The 23,168-nt window shown below is 42.4% G+C and overlaps 1 protein-coding gene across 4 annotated transcripts in view; it reads right to left on the bottom strand.

Annotated features, from left to right (window-relative positions):
* The window catches only part of SMOC1 (SPARC related modular calcium binding 1), a 429,565-nt gene that overhangs the window by 171,065 nt on the left and 235,332 nt on the right, over positions 1-23,168 (bottom strand). For all 4 annotated transcript variants that reach the window (XM_077262377.1, XM_077262370.1, XM_077262364.1 and 1 more), the window contains exons 4-5: positions 22,362-22,461; positions 20,741-20,788 (exon numbers count right to left, since the gene is read on the bottom strand). In XM_077262377.1, coding sequence (XP_077118492.1) covers positions 20,741-20,788; positions 22,362-22,461 — 148 coding nt within the window. The remainder of the gene's footprint in view (positions 1-20,740; positions 20,789-22,361; positions 22,462-23,168) is intronic.

Genomic DNA, 23,168 nt, shown 5'->3' with positions numbered 1-23,168 from the left:
TGGAATGTAATCAAGAGGAAGATGGATAGTCATAAGCCATCAAACAAAGAAGAACTGCTTACATTTTTGTACCAGGAGTGGCAAACGGTCACCCAAAAGCAGTGTCAAAAACTGGTGGAAAGCATGCCAAGACGCATGAAAGCTGTGATTAAAAATCATGGTTATTCCACAAAATATTGATTTCTGAACTTTCTGAACTCTTCCTGAGTTAAAACATTAGTATTGTTGTTTCTAAATGATTATGAACTTGTTTTTGTTTTGTATTTGCATTATTTGAGGTCTGCAAGCAATGCTTTTTTTTGTTATTTTGACCATTTCTCATTTTCAAAAAATAAATACAAAATGTATTGCTTAGAACTTCGGAGACATGTTGTCAGTAGTTTATAGAATAAAAGAACAATTTACTCAAAAATATACCTATAAAGAGAAAAATCAGACAAACTGGAAATTTTGCAGTGGTCTCTTAATTTTTGCCAGAGCTGTATGGCCCTCATAGTCCCCTGATCTGAACATCATTGAAAATCTGTGTCTAGACCTCAAAAGAGCAGTGCATGCAAGACAACCCAAGAATCTCTGAGAACTGGAAGAATTTTCCAAGGAAGAATTGGTGAAAATCCCTCAAACAAAAATTGAAAGACTATTCGCTGGCTACAAAAGGCATATACAAACTTTTGCATCGGCCCATATTCCTTTTTGTACATTTTAAAATGTAAAAGATGAAAATATTTGTCTAAAATACAAAGGAAATGTGTCATCTTTAACTGTAGGCCTTCTAGAGATCATTTAATCTTCAACTTGCTAAACGGTTTACAATAACAGTAATTTTGACCAGGGGTGGCCAAACTTTTACATGCCACTGTATATACATATTTATATATATATGCAGCGCCCCAGAGTCCTGGTCGTTGCAGTACTGATGCTCCACCGCTAAGGGGGGCTATGGTACGTCTGATGGCACTGAAGGAGTTCACCTGACCAGGTATCACAGACACCAATACACTTCACAGTCTGGCCTCCAGGGGGAGCTAAGGGTGCTATGTATTAGGCCACTTCTCACAATCTGGTAAAACTGGGGGTTGGATAGGAAGTTAGTCAGAAGCTGACTGGGTTGGAACCAGGCAACATCCTGTGGCAGAGGGTGTTGCAGGGGAAGATTCAGGGGGGTCCCCGTCAGGGGTGGGATCCTGACAGAGGCCTAGCGAACAGAGAGAATGTTACGGGACCGCGCCTGCACGTCATTGCGGCGGTACCCCAAGAAAGGACAAGAAGCGAGGTTTATTGTGCTGAGTGAGAAACGAGATCGACGCAACAAGGAGAATTACCAGTAGGAGTCGTGCTGTAAGACGAAGCAACATCCTACTGAGGCGCGTAACCGGTGGCCGGAACGCCGAGTAAGTATTGAGCTCCAGGCCTTACTTCAAACCTACGGCAGGACAGTCAGTTATAGGCGGGCTGTCTCACTCAAATCACCTAAGAAGACATAGGGGGCAACATTTGGAGAGGGGCGTCTCTAGGGTCCCGGAAGACCTCCGAGCCTACCCGTCATACGGGTGCGTCCTAGCCATATCATCTGGGGGACGAAGCAGAACATCATAATAGAGTTGTGAGGGAACTTCAGAAACAGACACAACAGTTGTGGGGACTATCCCGTAAGCACAGCAGGGGAGGACCACAACACACAAGCGCTAGAAGGTAGGCACAGATTTCCACCTGCAAAGGGAACTCTGGATGTGCCATCGGACCGGCCGGACTTACGCAGCCCGGTTAACCGTATTCCGGATTGAGGATCCTGAAGCCTTCAGTAAAGAGGTAAAGACACTGCAACCTGGTGTCCTTGTTATTTACTGCGACCTGCACCGCACCATAACATCATCACCATCCACACCTTTCATTGGACGCCCCTCAGCAGGGTCACGGACCGGGTCCAGCCACCGTGACAACCCCAGAACAGAGATTCAGAGGCCCGGTACCGGGTACCCCTCGGCCCTGCAGCAGTGGGGGTGCTCTATATATATATATATATATATATATATATATATATATATATATATACACTCACTGGCCACTTTATTAGGTACACCTGTCCAACTTCTTGTTAACACTTAATTTCTAATCAGCCAATCACATGGCGGCAACTCAGTGCATTTAGGCATGTAGACATGGTCAAGACAATCTCCTGCAGTTCAAATCGAGCATCAGTATGGGGAAGAAAGGTGATTTGAGTGCCTTTGAACGTGGCATGGTTGTTGGTGCCAGAAGGGCTGGTCTGAGTATTTCAGAAACTGCTGATCTACTGGGATTTTCACGCACAACCATCTCTAGGGTTTACAGAGAATGGTCCGAAAAAGAAAAAAAATCCAGTGAGCGGCAGTTCTGTGGGCAGAAATGCCTTGTTGATGCCAGAGGTCAGAGGAGAATGGGCAGACTGGTTCGAGCTGATAGAAAGGCAACAGTGACTCAAATCGCCACCCGTTACAACCAAGGTAGGCCTAAGAGCATCTCTGAACGCACAGTGCGTCGAACTTTGAGGCAGATGGGCTACAGCAGCAGAAGACCACACCGGGTACCACTCCTTTCAGCTAAGAACAGGAAACTGAGGCTACAATTTGTACAAGCTCATCGAAATTGGACAGTAGAAGATTGGAAAAACGTTGCTTGGTCTGATGAGTCTCGATTTCTGCTGCGACATTCGGATGGTAGGGTCAGAATTTGGCGTAAACAACATGAAAGCATAGATCCATCCTGCCTTGTATGGAGCATCTTTGGGATGTGCAGCCGACAAATCTGCGGCAACTGTGTGATGCCATCATGTCAATATGGACCAAAATCTCTGAGGAATGCTTCCAGCACCTTGTTGAATCTATGCCACGAAGAATTGAGGCAGTTCTGAAGGCAAAAGGGGGTCCAACCCGTTACTAGCATGGTGTACCTAATAAAGTGGCCGGTGAGTGTGTATATATATATATATATATATATATATATATATATATATATATATATATTTTTTTTTTTTTTTTTCAGTTCACATCAGGCCACTATTAAAGCAATCTTATTATCTTATTCTCCCTATTCCCTCATTCCAGAAATATAAGGTATGAGTGGTTTTGAAGTGGGAGTCCTCAGCAAGATCTGCTTTACAGGTCTGTGGCATTCGGGAACATTGTAGTCACCGGTGATTCGCTTTGCTAGATTAAGATACCATTTTTGTCTTATCACCCTACAGAAACACTCTGAGTACTACCACTGCTATGGGAAGGGGGGGAAGCAGGCTTCTGGCATATTATGGCTATTTACACTTAGTTATGAAACCACTATTTTGGGCGCACCATGGATTCTTCCATTGTCACAGGATCTTGTGGTAGTCCAGTGGTGCTTAACAGCATATGAACGCAAGCAAATTGAGAAGTTCAGAAAATAAACTGTAGCACTCACTTCACCACGTGACTTTTAAATGTTGTCCTATTGCTCACATACTTGAATAGAAGATACAAGAAAAGACAAGACAATGGATGTTTTACACTATCTAGCGCTTCATCCGGACTTAGAGCCAGGATGAAGCTCAAGAAAGCGTGAAACGGGTGTCTAGAGTTTAGATAAACCTCTGAAGCTCTAGATAGAGTGTCTTCTGTCCTGTATAGGAATAAAAAATGATTTTGAAAGTTACAGGGTGAACCACAGTTTATTCTGAATATTTTACCCTTTTCTAATTGTTTCTAGTCTTTAGCATAAAATTTGAACCGATTGCACCATTTTATGTAAACTGAGTGCCAAATCTGAGTTAAGCTGTGCACCATTCTAAAGATATTGTTGAAGGCATGCAGAAAAATGGCATGAACGGGAAGATTGTGGTCACAGTGATTGTATTCCTGTCATAGGATGGCTCCTTTTTTACATAATAAGCTTTAAGGAGTTATAATGGAAGTTAGGACGAAGCAGCTTCCGGGACTCTTTGTAATCAGTTAGTTCATAGTCTAGAGACCTAGGATGATGATGAAAGGTCTAGGTTTCGTCTTCAAAATGGCTAAACGGAGGAAATCATGGTTACAATCTCTGCTCAGTCCATAGGATATATTGACATTATAGTTCATGTGTTCACACTAGCCCTCTGAGAGCTAGAACAGAGAACTACTCCTTAAAGGGGCTGCTACTCGGATCCAACTGGCTCGAGCCATCTATGTATTACACGTAAGGATTTACATGCAACAGAGATCAAGCATCATCTTTTTACTTGTAGCCCTCCCAATGCCTCTATAGCATCACTGGGTAAAGCTGTTCTAAGAGGTTTTCCAGGATTAGAAAACTTTTTTTCTGAAGCAGCGCCACTCTTGTCCATAGGCTGTGTTTTGTGTTGCAGTTTTGTCCCATGTGTAGCACAGTTTCTGAAAAAAAAATAATTCTAAATAAGTAGGGAAAGTGGAATTATTACAAAATCCTGCTCCCCTCACCCCGGCACACTGAACTCTGTTGTGCTCCATGTTGGTCTTTGCAAGTGGCCCAGCATGCTCCCATGTTATCATCTGCTTGGGCCTATATAAAACCTACCAAGACACATACCTGCGTCTTGGTATTAAGACCTGATGATAATGATTCTGAGACCTGTCTGTGGTCTCCAGGACATCTCCTGTCTGCCTGTGACTTCTAGTATGTCTGCTACCTGTCTAATACTTCTGATACTTGTCTGCAGTCTCCATAATGTCTCCTGTCTACCTGCGGCTTCCAGGACCTCTGTTACCTATCTGCAGTCTCCAGAGCATCTCTTGTCTGCCTATGGCTTCCAGTACTTCAGCTATCTGTTCCCAGTCTCCTGCGTGCCTCACGGATACTCGTGTGCCCACCCAGACCTTGGGCTTGGAGGATCCACCTCACCAGGTGATTCTAACAGGCCAGTTTTTGTAATAGGTTCTCTTTAAAAAATTAAATAAATAATAAACTTAAAGGAACTGTGGCAATAAGCGGTTATAGAAATGGACTGCTTGTGTGACTTTTTCTTGTATGATTGCATAGACAATATTTAGTATTGCACTTTAATTTACTAGATTTGGATTTAACCTTGAAATACTTTTAACCGTAAATACTTGCGGTTTCATAAATCAGCAGCAGGTTAAAGTCTCTGTCTGACATGGTAGCTATTAGCTGTGTCCATCACTCTGATTTTGTATGATTAATCATGGCCTGTCACTTTTTCCCCAAAACAGGAACACCTCCAGCACTTTCACACTATTTAAACTATGAAGTAAATGATGAGGTCTTACATTTGGCACTGCTAACTGGCAAGAGCCATATTAAAGTATACAAAGCTTAGGGGGTATTCTAAAATTAGGCGCCACAGGATTAGGCAGCCCATAAAAAAAAGGACTAACTATACTTACAGGTATCTTGAATGCTACTAGCTTACAATTAGTTACACAAATACGTTAAAAGTGTAAAGGCCCAAATACACAGACTAAAATCGGCCAATCCTCTCCATATTGGTGAAACCGGCCAACAGGCAAATGTGAATTGGGGCCTCCTGTCTCTTCATCCAGACTGATGCTTTTGCGTGAGATAAGGGTCCTGCAGCTTGAATGTTAACACCTGACCCTTTTGGAGTCTGGCAGCATTTTTCTCTGCTCTCTCCCCTTTTGAAAACAGATGAACGCTTGGCTGAGCTGAACCTACGTTCTTGTGCAGAGGAGAGACAGGAGAAATAGAAGTCATCCCAACGAGCATTCAACCTGCAGATATGTAAATGCTTTTGTCCCACAATCAAAACATGAAGTGTGTATAATGTAAGTGTCTGGTTGCTGCTCCCCATCAGTCACCACAACGTTGGTGAGCTATTCTAGATGTATGGAACTGATGTAGCTAGCCAAGCACTACCTTCACAAGCCTGAGACTTTGATTGGGGCAGCACGGTGTATATTCCATTTAAATGACTGAGATGGGACCCCAAATTGCATGATTGTGAAATTCCAATAGTGTTTAGTTTAGGTTCTGGGACAACCATTTTAAAGAAAATGTTTCACCAAAAAATGCACTCCCAGTTAAGTCTACTTTGAGGCCAGAAAGAGCGGCGCATGACAGCCATCTTGGGTCCTTCACTAGAAATAAAAGTGTATTCAGGTTCCTTTTGCGTGTTCATTGCCACCTTTGTGGTCATTTTAATATATTAGGAATATGCAATAAAATCAATTCCTTAAAGGGCTTGTCACATAAAGAGCCACTTTTCAAAAATATGCTTGTTCAGTTGATTTTCATGGGTCCAGCTTTATCTCTTCCCCATTCACCGCTGCTGGGAAAATGAGACATTGTATGCTGGCCATTTAACTGAATGACTGCCATGGTAATACATGGACACGTCATATCTGCCAGGGTTTAAGCTACTCTTACAGAAAGGCATTGTGATCATGGGCAGGGATTATTCTGATAAAATTTATACTTATAAATACAAAGCAGAGAGGAATCCAAATTACCTATGGATGCTCTCATCATGCTTTCCGTACAATACCGATCTAAATGACAACTCTGTGAAAGAGTGTAGAAAATGAATAGAGAGATGAGAGATGCTGCCATGATAATGGAGCGGCCCCCAGACGCAGGGCAGCAGGGTACTCGGTACCGGGTCTATCTCTCGGTGCTGGGGATGTCACGGTGGCCTGACCCGGTCCGTGGCCCTGCTAAGGGGCGCCCAATTAAAGATGTAGGTGCAGATGTAGGTCGCAGTATATGACGAGGAAACAAGCTTGCAGTCTCTTTACCTCTTTACTGAAGGCTTCAGCGTCCACAATCCAGAGCACTGCTAACAGGGCTGGCTGAGACCGGCCGGTCCGAAGGCACATCCAGAGTTCCATTTGCAGGTGGAAATCAGTGCCTACCTACTAGCGCCTGGGTGTTGTGGTACTTCCCTGCTGAGCACCACGGGATAGTCCTCACAACTGTCATGTATGCTTCTGTTCTTTCTCTCCGTCCCCCAGATGATATGGATAGGATGCACCCGTATGACGGGGTAGGCCTGGAGTTATTTTATAGGGACCCTAGAGACGCCCCTCTCCCACAATTGCCTCCGTTGTCTTCATTAGGTGATTAAGGTGAGGCAGCCAACCTAAAATTAACTGCCCTGCCGTTGGTTTGAAGTAATGCGTAGAGCCCAATACTTCCTCGGCGTTCCGGTCACCGGCTACGCGCCTCAGTAGGATGTTGCCGATCTCGGGGCACGACTCCTACTGGTTCTATCGCCTTTGTGCTGTGATCTCGTTTCTCACTTCTCCACAATATACTTCGCTTCGTGTCCTTTCTTAAGATGCCGCCGCAATGAAGTGCAGGCGCGGCTCCATCACGATCTGTCCTTGTGCTAGGCCTCTGTCAGGATCCCACCCCTGACAGGGACCCCCCTGGATCTTCCCAAGCAACGCTCTCCTCTCACTAGATGTTACCTGGGCAAAACCCAGTCAGCTTCTGTCTAACTTCCTATCCAACCCCCAGTTTTACCAAAGTGTGAGGAGTGGCCTAATACATAGAACCCTTTGCTCCCCCTAGTGGCCGGAGTGTGAAGTGTAATGTGTGACTGTGATACCTGGTCAGGTGAACTCCTTTAGTGCCATCAGACGTACCATCACTCCCCTTAGTGGCGGAGCGACAGTACTGCAACGACCACGACTCTGAGGCGCTGCAATAACTCATCAATGGTGTAACTCAAAGCACATGCGCTGGGGGCAAACTTACCATTGTTGCAACCTGTGCAGCCACATAAGGACCCAAGAGGAAAGGAGACCCATTTCCACTTCAAAATAAGGTGGAATTGTGCATTATGATGAGATATTGGACTGTCGATATATTGTCTTTAATCAGGTCTTTAATAGTATTTGTTTTCTCATATGGGCCAAAGGGACCTTCTGGGCCCCCCAAAGTGTCCAGTGCAATCCCAGCACCCATCAATGTTACACCCTTGACTGTTATCTCATTACGGACAATAACTCTGCGCCTATATTGGGCCTAGGGAGAGAACTGCTGCAGGGATTTAATGTCCCCAATGCAGAAATCTATTATAATTATATATACTAGATGTTTCCAACCAGCTAACGCTCGGCACGCTCATTGCTATCTAATTAACGCTGCTGGTGATTAAACTAAAGTAAACAATAACAACATTCAATAGCACTTACGCAGGTGGAAAATTAACTTAAAATGAAGTTAATAACAATAGTGTGGTGATGTGTTGGGGGCAGGATTATGTGTGGTGATGTGGTGGGGGGTGGGATTATGTGTGGTAATGGGGTGGGGGGCGGGATTATCTGTAGTAATGTGGTGGGGGGTGGGATTATGTGTGGTGATGTGGTGGGGAGTGGGATTATGTGTGGTAATGTGGTGGGGGGCGGGATTATGTGTAGTAATGTGGTGGGGGGCGGTATTATGTGTGGTGATGTGGTGGGGGGCGGTATTATGTGTGGTGATGTGGTGGGGGGCGGGATTATGTGTGGTGATGGGGTGGGGGGCGGGATTATGTGTGGTGATGTGTTGAAGGGCGGGATTATGTGTGGTGATGAGTTGGGGCGCGGGATTATGTGTGGTGATGTGGTGGGGGGGGATTATGTGTGGTGATGTGGTGGGCAGGCGGGATTATGTGTGGTGATGTGGTGGGGGGCGGGATTGTGTGGTAATGTGGTGGGGGGGCGGGATTATGTGTGGTGATGTGGTGGGGGTGGGATTATGTGTGGTAATGTGGTGGGGGGCCGGGATTATGTGTGGTGATGTGGTGGGGGGCGGGATTATGTGTAGTAATGTGGTGGGGTGGCGGGATTATGTGTGGTGGTGTGGTGGGGTGGCGGGATTATGTGTGGTGGTGTGGGGGCGGGATTTTGTGTGGTAATGGTGTGGGGGGCGGGATTATGTGTGGTGATGTGTTGGGGGCAGGATTGTGTGGTGATGTGTTGGGGGGCGGGATTATGTGTGGTGATGTGTTGAAGGGGCGGTATTATGTGTGGTGATGTGGTGGGGGGGCGGGATTTGTGGGGGCGGGATTGTGTGTGGTGATGTGGTGCGGATTGTGTGTGGTAATGTGGTGAGGGCGGAATTGTGTGTGGTAGTGTGGTGAGGGCGGGATTGTGTGTGGTAATGTGGTGAGGGCGGGATTGTGTGTGGTAATGTGGTGAGGGTGGGATTGTGTGTGGTAATGGGGTGGGGGCAGGATTATGTGTGGTAATGTGGAGGGCGGGATTGTGTGTGGTAATGTGGTGGGGGGATTTGTGGGGGGCGGGATTGTGTGTGCTGATGTGATGTGGTGCGGATTGTGTGTGGTAATGTGGTGGGGGCGGAGCTACTGTGCAGGGGGCGGGATTAGCAAGTAATCACGATGCCTCTTATATATATAGATACAGTTAGGTCCATATATATTTGGACAGAGACAACATTTTTCTAGTTTTGGTTATAGACAATACCACAATGAATTTTAAACAAAACAATTCAGATGCAGTTGAAGTTCAGACTTTCAGCTTTCATTTGAGGGTATCCATATTAAAATCGGATGAAGGGTTTAAGAGTTTCAGCTCCTTAACATGTGCCACCCTGTTTTTAAAAGGACCAAAAGTAATTGGACAGATTCAATAATTTTAAATAAAATGTTCATTTTTAGTACTTGGTTGAAAACCCTTGGCTGGCAATGACTGCCTGAAGTCTTGAACTCATGGACATCACCAGACGCTGTGTTTCCTCCTTTTTGATGCTCTGTCAGGCCTTCACTGCGGTGGTTTTCAGTTGCTGTTTGTTTGTGGGCCTTTCTGTCTGAAGTTTAGTCTTTAACAAGTGAAATGCATGCTCAATTGGGTTGAGATCAGGTGACTGACTTGGCCATTCAAGAATATTCCACTTCTTTGATTTAATAAACTCCTGGGTTGCTTTGGCTTAATGTTTTGGGTCATTGTCCATCTGTAGGATGAAACGACGACCAATCAGTTTGGCTGCATTTGGCTGGATCTGAGCACACAGTATGGCTCTGAATACCTCAGAATTCATTTGGCTGCTTCTGTCCTGTGTCACATCATCAATAAACACTAGTGACTCAGTGCCACTGGCAGCCATGCATACCCAAGCCATCACACTGCCTCCGCCATGTTTTACAGATGATGTGGTATGCTTTGGATCATGACATGAGCTGTACCACGCCTTCGCCATACATTTCTCTTTCCATCATTCTGGTAGAGATTGATCATGGTTTCATCTGTCCAAAGAATGTTCTTCCAGAACTGTGCTGGCTTTTTTAGATGTTTTATAGCAAAGTCCAGTCTAGCCTTTTTATTCTTGATGCTTATGAGTGGCTTGCACCGTGCAGTGAACCCTCTGTATTTACTTTCATGCAGTCTTCTCTTTATGGTAGATTTGGATATTGATACGCCGACCTCCTGGAGAGTGTTGGTTACTTGGTCGGCTGTTGTGAAGTGGTTTCTCTTCACCATGGAGATTATTCTTCTATCCTCCACCACTGTTGTCTTCCTTGGGCGCCCAGGTCTTTTTGCATTGTTGAGTTCACCAGTGCTTTCTTTCTTTCTCAGGATGTACCAAACTGTAGATTTTGCCACTCCTAATATTGTAGCAATTTCTCTGCTTGTTTTTTTCTGTTTTCGCAGCTTAAGGATGGCTTGTTTCACCTGCATGGAGTACTCCTTTGACCGCATGTTTACTTCACAGCAAAACCTTCCAAATGCAAGCACCACATCTCAAATCAACTCTAGGCCTTTTATCTGCTTAATTGAGAATGACATAACGAAGGGATTGCCCACAACTGTCCATGAAATAGCCTTGGAGTCAATTGTCCAATTACTTTTGGTCCTTTTAAAAACAGGGTCGCACATGTTAAGGAGCTGAAACTCCTAAACCCTTCATCCAATTTTAATGTGGATACCCTCAAATGAAAGCTGAAAGTCTGAACTTCAACTGCATCTGAATTGTTTTGTTTAAAATTCATTGTGGTAATGTCTATAACCAAAATTAGAAAAATGTTGTCTCTGTCCAAATATATATGGACCTAACTGTATATATATATATATATATATATATATATATATATATATATATATTTTAAAGACAGTAATTCAGGTAATAAACATAGGTCAGAGTCACTCACGATTCATTACCCTAAAATATTACCATAGATGGCTCTTTTTTTCCAGTCAACCGGAATACTGTAAATCCTAAAACTCACCTAACGTGAAACTTCCACTTAAGTGCCAGTTTCCGAATGTCATAAGAATTACATGACTGTATTTCCACTAATCACCTTAAAGTAGGATGATCGTAAGTGATAAATTCTAGAAAATCAAGTATTTAAATACTTCAGTTGCACTGGGAGTTTCAGTAGTTTTTACCAAATCCCTCATTCACAGAATATGTGCCCCATAAGGGTGAATAATTATCTGCGTCTGCCTTATCAATAATGACTTAAAAGTTTTTTCTCATATCAACAACCTCTATATATGTCTCCTATTAAGGAATAAAATGCCATAGAGTGAAGTCCCTTGTTCAGAATCTTCCTTTATAAATCAGAGCAAAGAGCCAATATGTCAGATGGGCTTCTGCCCCGGATGATCCAAACCAAGCTTTTGGACAACCATTTGTTTGAATTTTATAGTACTAGATATGTTTAGCAGACAATACTTCTTAAGGGGTTTCTGGGTTTCCCTGAGCCAGGCTGACATTGATAAGCTGAAAAAACAGGTTTTCTTCATCAGTCTTATTGAACTTTAACTGTCTGTACTTTTTACTGCCCAATCACCCAAATTTTGGGGTGATAATTTTGGTGTAAAAAACACTAATTAAAGTTAATTTATCTTACTATTCCAACATTATATGCTGTTCAAATTTCATTTTAAAAATACAGAAATTTTCTACTGAAACTATTTGTGTATGGATCTGCAAAAAGAGGATAGTTAATATTTGTTTTCTGTATTTATTCTTGTCTTTTAATATGTGGAAATAAAATGTCAAGGTTTGTCTTGGAAGGCAGCAGCCTACAGTTAGTAAAATTCTGCTAGATTTACTACCACTTTAATGCAGTCATTTTGTAAAAGCGTCTGCATGGCAAGTTGAAGTATTTGAGATTATTATTATTTTTTTATTTTTAATTTACATTCAGTTTTTAGGTATTTCATACATGGCTTTGCACAATCCATAGCTAAGTGGAATTAATCAAGCAAGGATGGGCCTTTTGGCTTTATGGAATAAACCAAAACGTTCAGATAGATGTCTATCTGGATAGAGTAAACGCCCCCAAACATCTTAGATGGCTGTTGGACAAGCAGTGGTTCAGGCGATCGTTTGACTGGCAGCTAACTCTACCATTTCTCCCATACATAGTAGCGCTCACTCTGCTCCTGTGTTCTACATCACAGAGCCACTGCCGGACATTGAATCAGACATGCCAGATCATTAAAGGGGTTTTACCAGAAAGAAAGAACATTTTAATAAATAGATCTTGGAATAATAGGAGCTTCCACAATGGGATGTATTACAAAAAAATGTTCCTGTGCTGAGATAATCTTATAAATGTGCCTCTGCTGTGTACTGAGTAACTCGGTAACAGGAACATGGTCTGATCATGCCAAAGCTCCTGGCCAGGGGAGGACACAAAATAGACTATACAGACATTAAAGCGCAGTATCACAGCTGATTCTTTTGTGAGGATAGACATTTCCCTGCCTATTTTTAAACATTAGGGCAGCACGGTGGCTCAGTGGTTAGCACTGCAGCCTTGCAGCGCTGGAGTCCTGGGTTCAAACCCCACCAAGGACAACATCTGCAAGGAGTTTGTATGTTCTCTCCGTGTTTGCGTGGGTTTCTTCCGGGTACTCTGGTATCCTCCCTAATTCTAAAGACATACTGATAGGGAATTTAGATTGTGAGCCCCAACGGGAACAGCGATGATAATGTGTGCAAAACTGTAAAGCGCTGCGGAATATGTTAGCGCTATATAAAGATTATTATTATTAAACATTGTTCTACCTCAAAGAAAGAATCAGATGTGATCCTGTACTGTCCTGTCTGTATACTCTCGTTTGCTTCCTCTCCTATCCAGGAGATGTGGTATGATCAGACAATGATCCTGTATGGTGAGACACAGCTAGGTATGGACTGGGGATGAAATTGAGCCCTGGCATTTGAAATCACACAGGTTCATGTTGTCCCCGTCCCCAAGCACCAGATGCATTTTAAATCAAGAGTCTGGTGAGAGAAAACACTGAAGCTCTGAGTGACAAAAAAAACCTTTTGTTTTGCCACTCACGCTATGTGAATTAGCCAGAACTAGTCCGGTGGGTCATCTATTACCCCGGACTAGTCCCAGTCTAAGGTTCAGTAATCATGCCCTCTCAGCGTGATTCTTCCCTGTGTCTAGCCATAGCTTCATTGCAGGAGCTTGCTGGATTAAACATAAAGGAACCTCTTTAAATGTAGACATAAAACTATTTTCACAATAATAGGAAGTACAAAGCCTATATTTTACATATTATTAAAAAGATGCTTCCTCTGTGCAACAAATTTATACTGGATATTTGTTCTTATTAGTTCTGTGATGGAGAACTGAAGCATGCTACATCGTCTCCCACTTTGAAGGGATTCCGAAGAGACAGCAAAAGATCATATACTAACCTGCCATAACATTAAAACCACTACCAGGTGAACAATATAGATTGTCTTCTTTTTACAATGGCATATTTCAAGAGATTGGATATATTATGCAGCAAGTTAAAGAGTCAACTCTTGGAAGTCATAGTCTTGGAAGCAGGAGATATTGGCAAGCATAAGGATCTGACATATGCTAATGGCATAGTGATGAAGTCAAATATCTAAAAAATGGTCTTGTGAGGTTCCCTTGCGATACAGTGGCTGAAACCTAAGAAAAGTGATCCAAGAAAGGACAATTGCTGAACCAGTGACAGGCTCAGGGGTGCTCTGGCAGTCAAGACTAGCCATCTAGTCTCTTCTCATAAAAAAGCGTTTTTTTTTTAAATAGTTAAAAAAATTATGTCAGAAAACCAAATCATAGATTGCTACTTATGGGTCTGCATAGTCCAAGCCCAGTCATAGGGTCATAATGAACTCTGTCCAAAGCAAAGCGCGTTCAAGAATCAGAAGTGGTCAATAGAGCAGTGGAAATAGGTGGCCGATTCCTCTTATCCGAATGGCTTTGTGCGTTACTTACATGGAGAAAAGATGTAGAGATTGATTGATTTGCAGTACTCCAGTCCATTGACCAGGTCAGTAGTCTCTAGCCACTGGATGGGAGGCCCACGAATGTCTTACCTTCCAAGATTTCAGCCACAATGATAACGTCGCTGCCGCCTGGCTAATGATAATGCATGCCGGGGATCCAGCAGCCAGAAACTTCTGACTTTGTCGACTGACCGTACTGTCACATTGTGCTAACCCTCTCTACCAAGATGCACTAGTAGAGGAAGGTGAACTGGCAGAATCTGTGTGATGCTATGGCCAATGTTCTGCTAGGAATATTTGGGTCTTGGCATTCATATGGATAATACTCTTGCACTTACCTAATTATTACAGACCAAGTACAGCCCTTCATAACAGTGGCATTTCTAAATGGCAGTTGCCTTTTTCAGTACCATACTGAAAACATTTTTCAGTAATAGCTTTAGGAACAAAATAGTTCAAGGTGATGACTTGGCCTCCAAATTCCCCTGATCTCTGTTTGATCTAGCATCTGTGGGTATGCTGGAAAAGTATTACTCATGGAGGTCCTCTATGGCAAGTTACAGGATCTAATGGATCTTCTCCCAAGTCCTAACGTCTTGGTGCCAGATACACTGAACACCTTTAGGGGTTTTAAGGTCATGGCTGATTGATATACACAACTTCCTGGCATATATAGAGAAGCACTTACATAATTATTTAGCATTGCCCATGAAAATACAATTTTTGTTTTTGGACTTAATCACATTGCACAGCTTCATCTTGGAAAGCATTTGCTGTGTTCATTCTTCCCACTGGTCATTGTATCGACTGCGGACTGCCCTGTTTTCCGAGAATACGTCTCTTTTACTCCCCAAAACTTTTGCAAAAGTGTATGTCATCACTAAGAAAAGATTTGCACTGCATCGCCACACGTTTAATGCTGTAAATTACCCTCACAATGTCTTGATGTTTCCCATGCTTTACTTTAGTGCTGTAGCTTAATTCCAAGTCCCTTATTGGGATAGGAAATCTCATGGTAATATGGCAAACATTCATCAAACTGCAGGAGACAGGACACAGGTGGAATGTACATGACCAAATCAGCCTCCCAGAAAATGATGCGACTATTTGATGCTCACTTCCAGCCATCAGGAGAATACTTTGTGGATTTATTCTGACAGTTTGGCTTGTTATGGTTTTTATATTGGGATCACTTACCTTTCATTTTTCAACCTGCCTTACAAAAAATACAGTTATTGGATAACAAAATCTTTAAAAATGTATGGGATATAGAATAATGGATCTCTACATGTGAACGGCACAATGATTCATAAAAGTGAAGGTACACTTAAAGGGGTTATCCAGGACTATTTAATTTTTTTACTACAGGCCTAATTACTAACGGGCAGGTAGTTGCTATCTACCTGCATGTTGTGGCTGTTGCTGATCTCTGCTGGCATACAGTGATCACAGAACACACCTGTTGGTGATTCTGTGGCTTCTGCAGATGTCACGTTGACAGAGTAGCAGCTTCTCTTCCACTCTGCTCTGATGATGGGGTACGACTGGTGGCGTCAACTCATAATGATTGACAGACAGCTCCCCACTGTCTAGCTGTGGGGAGCCGGCTACCAATCAGCATAACATCACCAGTCACAACATTGGCAGAGCAGAGTGAAAGAGGAAGACATGATCTGTTGACGTGGAGCAGCTGAATCATGGGCAGGAGCGGTCAGTGTTGTAGAACAGGCAGGTAGTTGCCTTTGTTAGCATCTACCTGCCTGTTTTGTTTTTTAACTATGGGCCTCTAAAAACTAAGTCCTGGACAACCCCTTTAACTTTGTAGTCTTGGTAAGATTATACTGTATACATAAGTCACTACCATCGGTGCTTACCTTTTGACTATTTTCTTCAGTCATTGTTGCTTGGTTGCTTTTGATCACTGCTTGTTTAGAGCAGAGCTGTAATTAACGACTCCAGTTCAGCTACAGTGTCTATTGGAGTTCAATGGAGTCATAAATCTATTTGCTCCTTTACACATGCTCAGGTTGCTGCACCCTTCCCCATTCTTTACTGCTTGCTCTCATTGGCTGTTTTGTAGATATGCAAATGCCTGTTCTTAAAGTACCTCTGTAAGATTAAAGGGGTCTCCCACTATACAATGAATATCAGATCAGTGGGAAGTTGAAATATGGCACCTCAACCGATCAACGGTTAGCATCTCTGGTGGAAGTTAGGTGTAAACAGTGCAGCATTTCATCAATCTGTACACTGTTTAATGGCCACCCTTGGGTACTGCAGATCATCTCCTATTCAAATTAACAGTGTGACACACTGTGTTTCTCTGTTCCCCTCTGTTCCAAAGTTACAGTACATCTCTCAGTAGTAATGGGGAACATTTTCCATGCAATCAAATGGGCTTTACCAGAGAACTTCTCTGTGACCATTTTGCTTTTTTTCTCTTCTGATGCTGGCCTATCAAATTACAGCCACGCCCACAGAAAAATTCTGTAGTACACACACAATAAGTTGAAGGGAAAATTTGCTTCTTTATTACCAGGAGGAATAAATTTTAACTTTGGAACAAAGGGTTGCAGAGAAAAAATAAAGCTGCTCAAGAATCTAGTGACCAACACAAATTGGAGAAGGTACTAAGTTTAAATAAAAAAAACTAGTGAAAGATTCCCTTTAAGTGTACACTGCAGCTGTGCAGTTAGCACACAGATTTTACAATTTAATGCTTCCATAAGCCACCATACAGCTTAACGGAAGAAAAACGAGTGTTCTGTCTGGACTGTATGCATATCATTTATTTAACTGTATAGGTGTCACAGTTCCACCCCTCAGTTTGTCTGGGATGCAGTTACTGATGGCTCAGTCATCCAATCTGGTGCAGGGGCGTGCTGAGATGTTAGTGTGTTGATTCACAGATCGGCTGTCCAACCTGAGATTGGGGGGTGCGCAGGCTGTCTCCAGGTGTTCATTTCCCAGGTGATTGCCAGGCTACTTAACTGGGCTGTTACTCTCAGACTTCTGCCAGACATACATTCAGCTACTGTGTTTTTTTTCTCTCTGTGCCTAGCATTCTGTATTTTCATCTGTTGTTGCCTGACCTTGAACCTCGTTCTGACCTACAATCTATGTAACCCTTTCTGCTGTTATCCCGTATCTCCTGGCATTCTGACCTGGGAACATTATCTGACTACGCCTTTCTTTCTTCCTTCGGTTTATGACGTACCCTCCTGGCTTCTGACCTCGGACTCCTTGACTTTTCCATCCCTCGTTCTGTCCGTGAGATGTGACTCAGTGTCACAATAGGAAAGTGCAGCAGGCTGTACTTTTCTAAACCAAGGGCCTCAGAGTAAACAAAAAATCCAAACGTATACCTTATTGTGCATAACATATGTTTACAATGAATCCCTATAGGCAACGGATGCCTAGGCATTTATCCTGACTGTATCTATTTTCAAGCAAGTACCTTCTGAGCGTATACACCCAACAGTAGCCATAAATAGTGAGTCCCTAGCCTAATTTTAACGAATTTACAGCATGAAATCAGTGCATGGGGAGATGATTTCTACAGCAATGAAATAACGATTGCACAATTTTTGACTACAAACAGCCAAATCATCGAACAATAAAGACGCTATCCGGTAATTGTAATTCAAAAATCAAGACTAATGATCCTTCTTATTACAGCTCTTAAAGTTTCTTTTTCCTTTTTACAGCCTAGGAAAGGGCTAAATAAGGTCCCTGGTGGTGTGTACCCTCCATCTCATTTATCTTTCACTTCTTTTGTCTTGTACCTCATAAAACAAAGTCAACTATTTTGAGACTATTGGCATAGGTTTTATAAAAAAGGGCTGACCATTTGGCTACTGTGCACTACCCAAGGGCCAGAACCTGTTGGCTATGTTCAGACGTTACGGACATGGTCCACAATGGTTTTGCATTACAGATGTAGCTGGGGGTTAAATGCAGATTTATTTTTTGCAGATCTTATTTTAATTGTAAGTATTGCATATTTTAAAGATTCATTTCTCTATTGTAGTCAATGGAGTACATTCACAGTTTCTTCACAACATATCTGTAACCAAGTGGCCCTCCGCTTACACTTACTTTTTAAAAAAAATTATATTATGTATAAGCTTTTGCCACTGAGGAAGCTCAGTGTATATATTTTTTATACAGGTTTGTTTATGTTATGTGTGCTGTTTAAATCATTTTTAGCAGGCCCCCTTCCTAAATTGTTATCATTTAAAGGGGTTATCTAGGACTTTTTTCCCCTTTGGGGTTAAGCACTTATTAGCAGATAGTTGCAAATCAAGTGCTGTGCTGTCATGTGACGATCTCTCGCGGTCTCCTACTTTCTGTAACATCACGCCAATAGAGCAGCTCCTTGTCTTCTGCTCTGTCGACTGGTCATCACAGCCAACGTCATGTGGATTGACAGCCATCTTCCCGCTGAGCCAGCTATCAATCAACATGACGTCGGCAGTGATTTTGCTTCCCACAGTGATGTTTTATGTATAGTAATGTAATATACTAAAAGCATGTTTACATAATGACTACTTTGTGCAGATTTTGTTATATTTTTTTTACTGAATCCTGCATCCCATGCATGTGAATGGGGTTTTTGCAACCCTTTTCCCTACATTGGGAAATTTCTTGTGGAATCCGTGTTTTTTTGCTGTAGTAAAAACACAATTTTTTTCTGACATGATCACCTTTAGGCAACCATTAGAGGATATAACCATATGTTGTGACATTACTAAGGAGATTTGAGTCCTAGTCCCAGTAGCATAGCTACCATGAGGGCAGAGGAGGCGGGCGCCCTGGGCCCCTGACCATCCAGAGCTTCATTACAATGGTCACCCCAATACTGTATTATGGCCCCCTTAGTAGCCACCACTCTGTAGGATGCCCCCTCAGTAGCCCCCACTCTGTATGAGGGCCCACCTTGTACCCCCAGCACCGTATCATTGTCCCTTTAGTAGCTCGGCACTCGTATGGATATGATACAAAATCAGGAATTCACTGTTTGCTAAGGATTTTATTCAATGAAAACTAAAGTTGCCATACTTTTTATCCACACAAGGGTGCTGAGCTACTAAAGGGGTCATGATATAGTGTTGAGGCTACTAGGTGGGTCCTCATACAGAGTGGTGGCTACTAAAGGGGACATGATAGAACACTGAACCTACTAAGTGTGCCCTTCTATAGAGTGGGGGCTACAAAGGGTGTACTCCTACAGAGTTGGGCTACTAGTGGGGCCATCATACAGAGTGAGGGCCATTAATGGGGGCATCTTAGAGTGGTGGCTACTAAGGGGGCCAATATACTGTGTAGACCACCATACAGTTTGGGGACTACTGCGGAGGACGATGTACAGTTTGGCTGCCATTATACAATGTGGAGGCATTATATATTGGGCAATATACTAGAAGGGAGCTGTGGGGACATCATACTGTGTATAGGGGAGCTGTGGGGACATATGCTGTGTATAGAGGAGCTGTATAAGGGAAGCCTCAGGGGACATTATTAATGTTAAGGGGACACGTTTTTGTTATTGGGGCACTTAAGGTATTGTGACTGTCAAAGTAACTCACAGAGGACATTATTATTTTCTGGAGGGCAAAATGAGAACACTGTTTTATGGGGTACTTACACAGCACATAAATATATTCTAGAGGTCTGTTTTTACCTTCTAGAGAGCACAAAGGAGGCATTTTACTTTCTAAAAGGCACAGAGGTGGGCATTAGTTCAAAACTGCAGGTGCAGTAACAGAGACACATATAGCAGCGTCTCAGCATTGGGTTGATGAGATTGTACAGGTTAGAAATAGATGGAGCTAGTGCAGGAAATGTGAGAAGTCAAATGTGTCTTTGTTGTAATCTCTGCAAACAAATCCTGACTGGAGACGTTGTCATGCTTGTCTGGGCCAGATGGAGAAGACAGGAAAAGTGAATGACTATCAGTAAGAAGTCTCCATGTATAACTGTACTGTATTTAAGTCTCCATGTATAACTGTACTGTAATCATTTGCATGTTCTGCAGCACTGGTATCTACCACTATATTGCAACCATATGGCGGTAATATGGGTGTTGGTCTTTGTACAGTGATTTACTTTCATTTACAGCCTAGTCAACTGCTGAAGGTTCGTTAAACCAATTATTAGGGAGCGCCACCTTAGTTGTAATCAGGGTTACCTTGTTAGGGGCCCACATAGAAGTTTTGCCACCCCGAGCTGAACCTCTAGCTACGTCTCTGCCTAGTTCTCATAATAGAACAAGCAAGATTGGTGGAGGCAGAACAGCAAGGAATATTATATTTACAAATGTTGCAGACTTTTTACTATATTTTGCAAGTTTGTGTTTCTTTGTTTTTTTCTCACTGAGCAAGTCTTGGAAAAACTGCTTTACATATGACAAGCCTAGAAAATGAAATTAAAAACTTCTAGCTGATTAGAGACCTATGACCCTTATTTCCTGTGGATCCAATCAATTATCAGTCCGCACTGATAAATAAAATCACCACTGCGGATTACCACAATCCACAGGACAGCTGAGAACTTGACTTACCTTTCCGGCCGGCATTACCCTGGCTGGAGGGCTTGTCTGTTACCGAACCTTAAAAGAAATATATATACACAGGTTGCATTTAAATTGTATAATATGGTAAAATATAGGTTTCTACCTTACCTTGCAATTCACTATTTGAAGAGTGAACAGATGCATTTTTAAGCATGCAATAAAATCTGCCAGTTGCCCAATGTTAGTCTCTTTGTATTATATATACAGATATAAAGCCTTTGCAACAAAAAAAAATATGATAATAAACTCAGGAGTCACACAAGCTCTCCTAGCCATGCCTATGTGACTACTAGGACTTATATCTTTGGCAGGCCTACAGACAAGGACTGGAGTGGTGGTGCATGCTTGACTGATGGTACCGTTAAATGTAGCACCGCAGACTCATTTCAGAGGATCGGTGGGGGTTTCAGAGGTTGGACCCCCAGTGTACAGCAAGTTATCCCTTATGTGGATAGGTGATGACATGTTAACTTGACAACAACCGCTTTAGACTGCGTTCACACGCAGTCGACATCCTGCAGTTTTTAAGTGCAGCAGCTGAGTACCAGTGTGGATTTTTTACGTTACGATGTAAATTGCCTGTAGCTACCATTCACAGATGTAACTTCCTTTAGTACGCTTGAAAAATTAAAGTTGACCTGTGATTGGATTTTTGTTATTTTACCGTACATTCTTAAATTAATTAAATTAATTCAAAATTAAACATATTTCTTTCTTATCGTTATTTCATGATACCTGCGGATAGAGCCACATGACTGTCCTCACCACTCTCCTTTAAGGAGTTAAATACAGTAAGGCTAAGTTCATACTAGGCAATTTTGATGCTGCGTTTTTTCAGTACCAGCTATGTCTGTGAGATTTCAGAAATCTCATGCACACAGCTTGGTTTTTTTGTCATCAGTATTTTGTGCTTTGCATGGTTTTTTGGGCTTAGAGCAAGTCACTTCTTTCAGCGTGTTTCACCCATTGAATGGAAAAAAACCCGCATTGCAAATGCATGAAAAAGGCACCAAAAACGTCGCAAAAAACACAGAAAAACCTGCGTTTTTGCCACAGCTTCTTTCCTGTCAAGCACTCAGGTTTAGGTGAAGAAAAAAAATAATGCAGCAAAAACACCCAGTGCGAGCTTAGCCTAAGGCTGGGTTCAGACAGCCAAATTTCATGGTCTGTGTGTCAACCATAATGCCTGGACTGGCAGTGGGTCTCCTGACCAAACTATTGGCCTCATACATGGACCAGGAAACATAGCAGTCTGAACTTAGCCCAAGGCTATGTGTATATGGCGTCTTTTAGAAGTCGTTGATGTGGCTGCTCCACCGCCAGCGTCTTTTGTTCCGTGAATCATAGAAAGTGGGCGGCTTCCAAGAGCCATTTGCAGTTACTTAGTTTTTGGGGTACTTTTCCAGACGTCGTGTGCACATACCACAAGCCGGATTGAACAAAACTGCTCGACAGTCATGTTTCCCATAGCAACCAACCACAGGTCACAGTGTAGCTTTCATTTTACCAGAGCGAGAAAGGAAAGCCGAGCTCCGATTGCTATGGGCAACAAAGCCAGCCTTGATCGGTCAAGGCCCAGACGCAATATTGTTATGTGTTGTTTTCTTACCTGAACATGTCGGTGTTTTGTTTTGCACAGAAGACCCACTTACAGGTTTACCATCTGAGGTAACACACCAGCAATATCCGGTATAAGTATGACATTGCACCTGCCAAAAAACAAACAAAAATCATTAGTGATATTAATCTCATCTCCGCCCAGACCGAATGCTCATTCTTTATTATATCGGAGACGGTAATTTTTTTTTGTAATTTAATGGCATTTCTAGACTCTGACAATTTTTTATTAAAAAGCACACTACTGTAGGTATAATTATTTTCAGGTATTTTTCCACAGGCTTTTTAAAATATTTTAAAAAATGTTTACACTTTTTTTTTTTTTTTAACAAAATCAGGTGTGTATTACATGTATTTGAAAAAACCCCAAAAGTCCTTTGTGAATGAAAACCAGATACCAAATAAATAGTGGTCAATGACACTTGATGTCCTGCACTGGCAATGTCAGTGTAAGGCTATGTTCACAAGTTGCTTTTTTGCACCTTTTTTTAAATGCAAATTTTCATCTGAGTTTCACAGTACCAGGAAAGTCTGAGATTTCAGAAATCTCATGCACACAGTTTTTTTTTTCCTGTTTTGTCAGAGCTGCATTTTTGCAAAAGGAAGCATGTCTTTTTGCAGTTTTTCACCCATTGAAATCCATAAATAAGTGCCCAAAACGCATGCACAAGAGATAAACAATGCACTCTGACAAAAACGCAGCAACAACTAAGCAAAACCTGCGTTTGCAAACAGTTTTAACTTTGCATTAAAAAAGAAAGCGCAATGTCTGAACATAGCCTAAAGCCACGTTCACATG

This window comes from Ranitomeya variabilis, chromosome 1 (assembly GCF_051348905.1).
Source record: "Ranitomeya variabilis isolate aRanVar5 chromosome 1, aRanVar5.hap1, whole genome shotgun sequence".
Taxonomy (NCBI): Eukaryota; Metazoa; Chordata; class Amphibia; order Anura; family Dendrobatidae; genus Ranitomeya; species Ranitomeya variabilis.
This window is presented reverse-complemented; position numbering and strand designations above follow the sequence as displayed.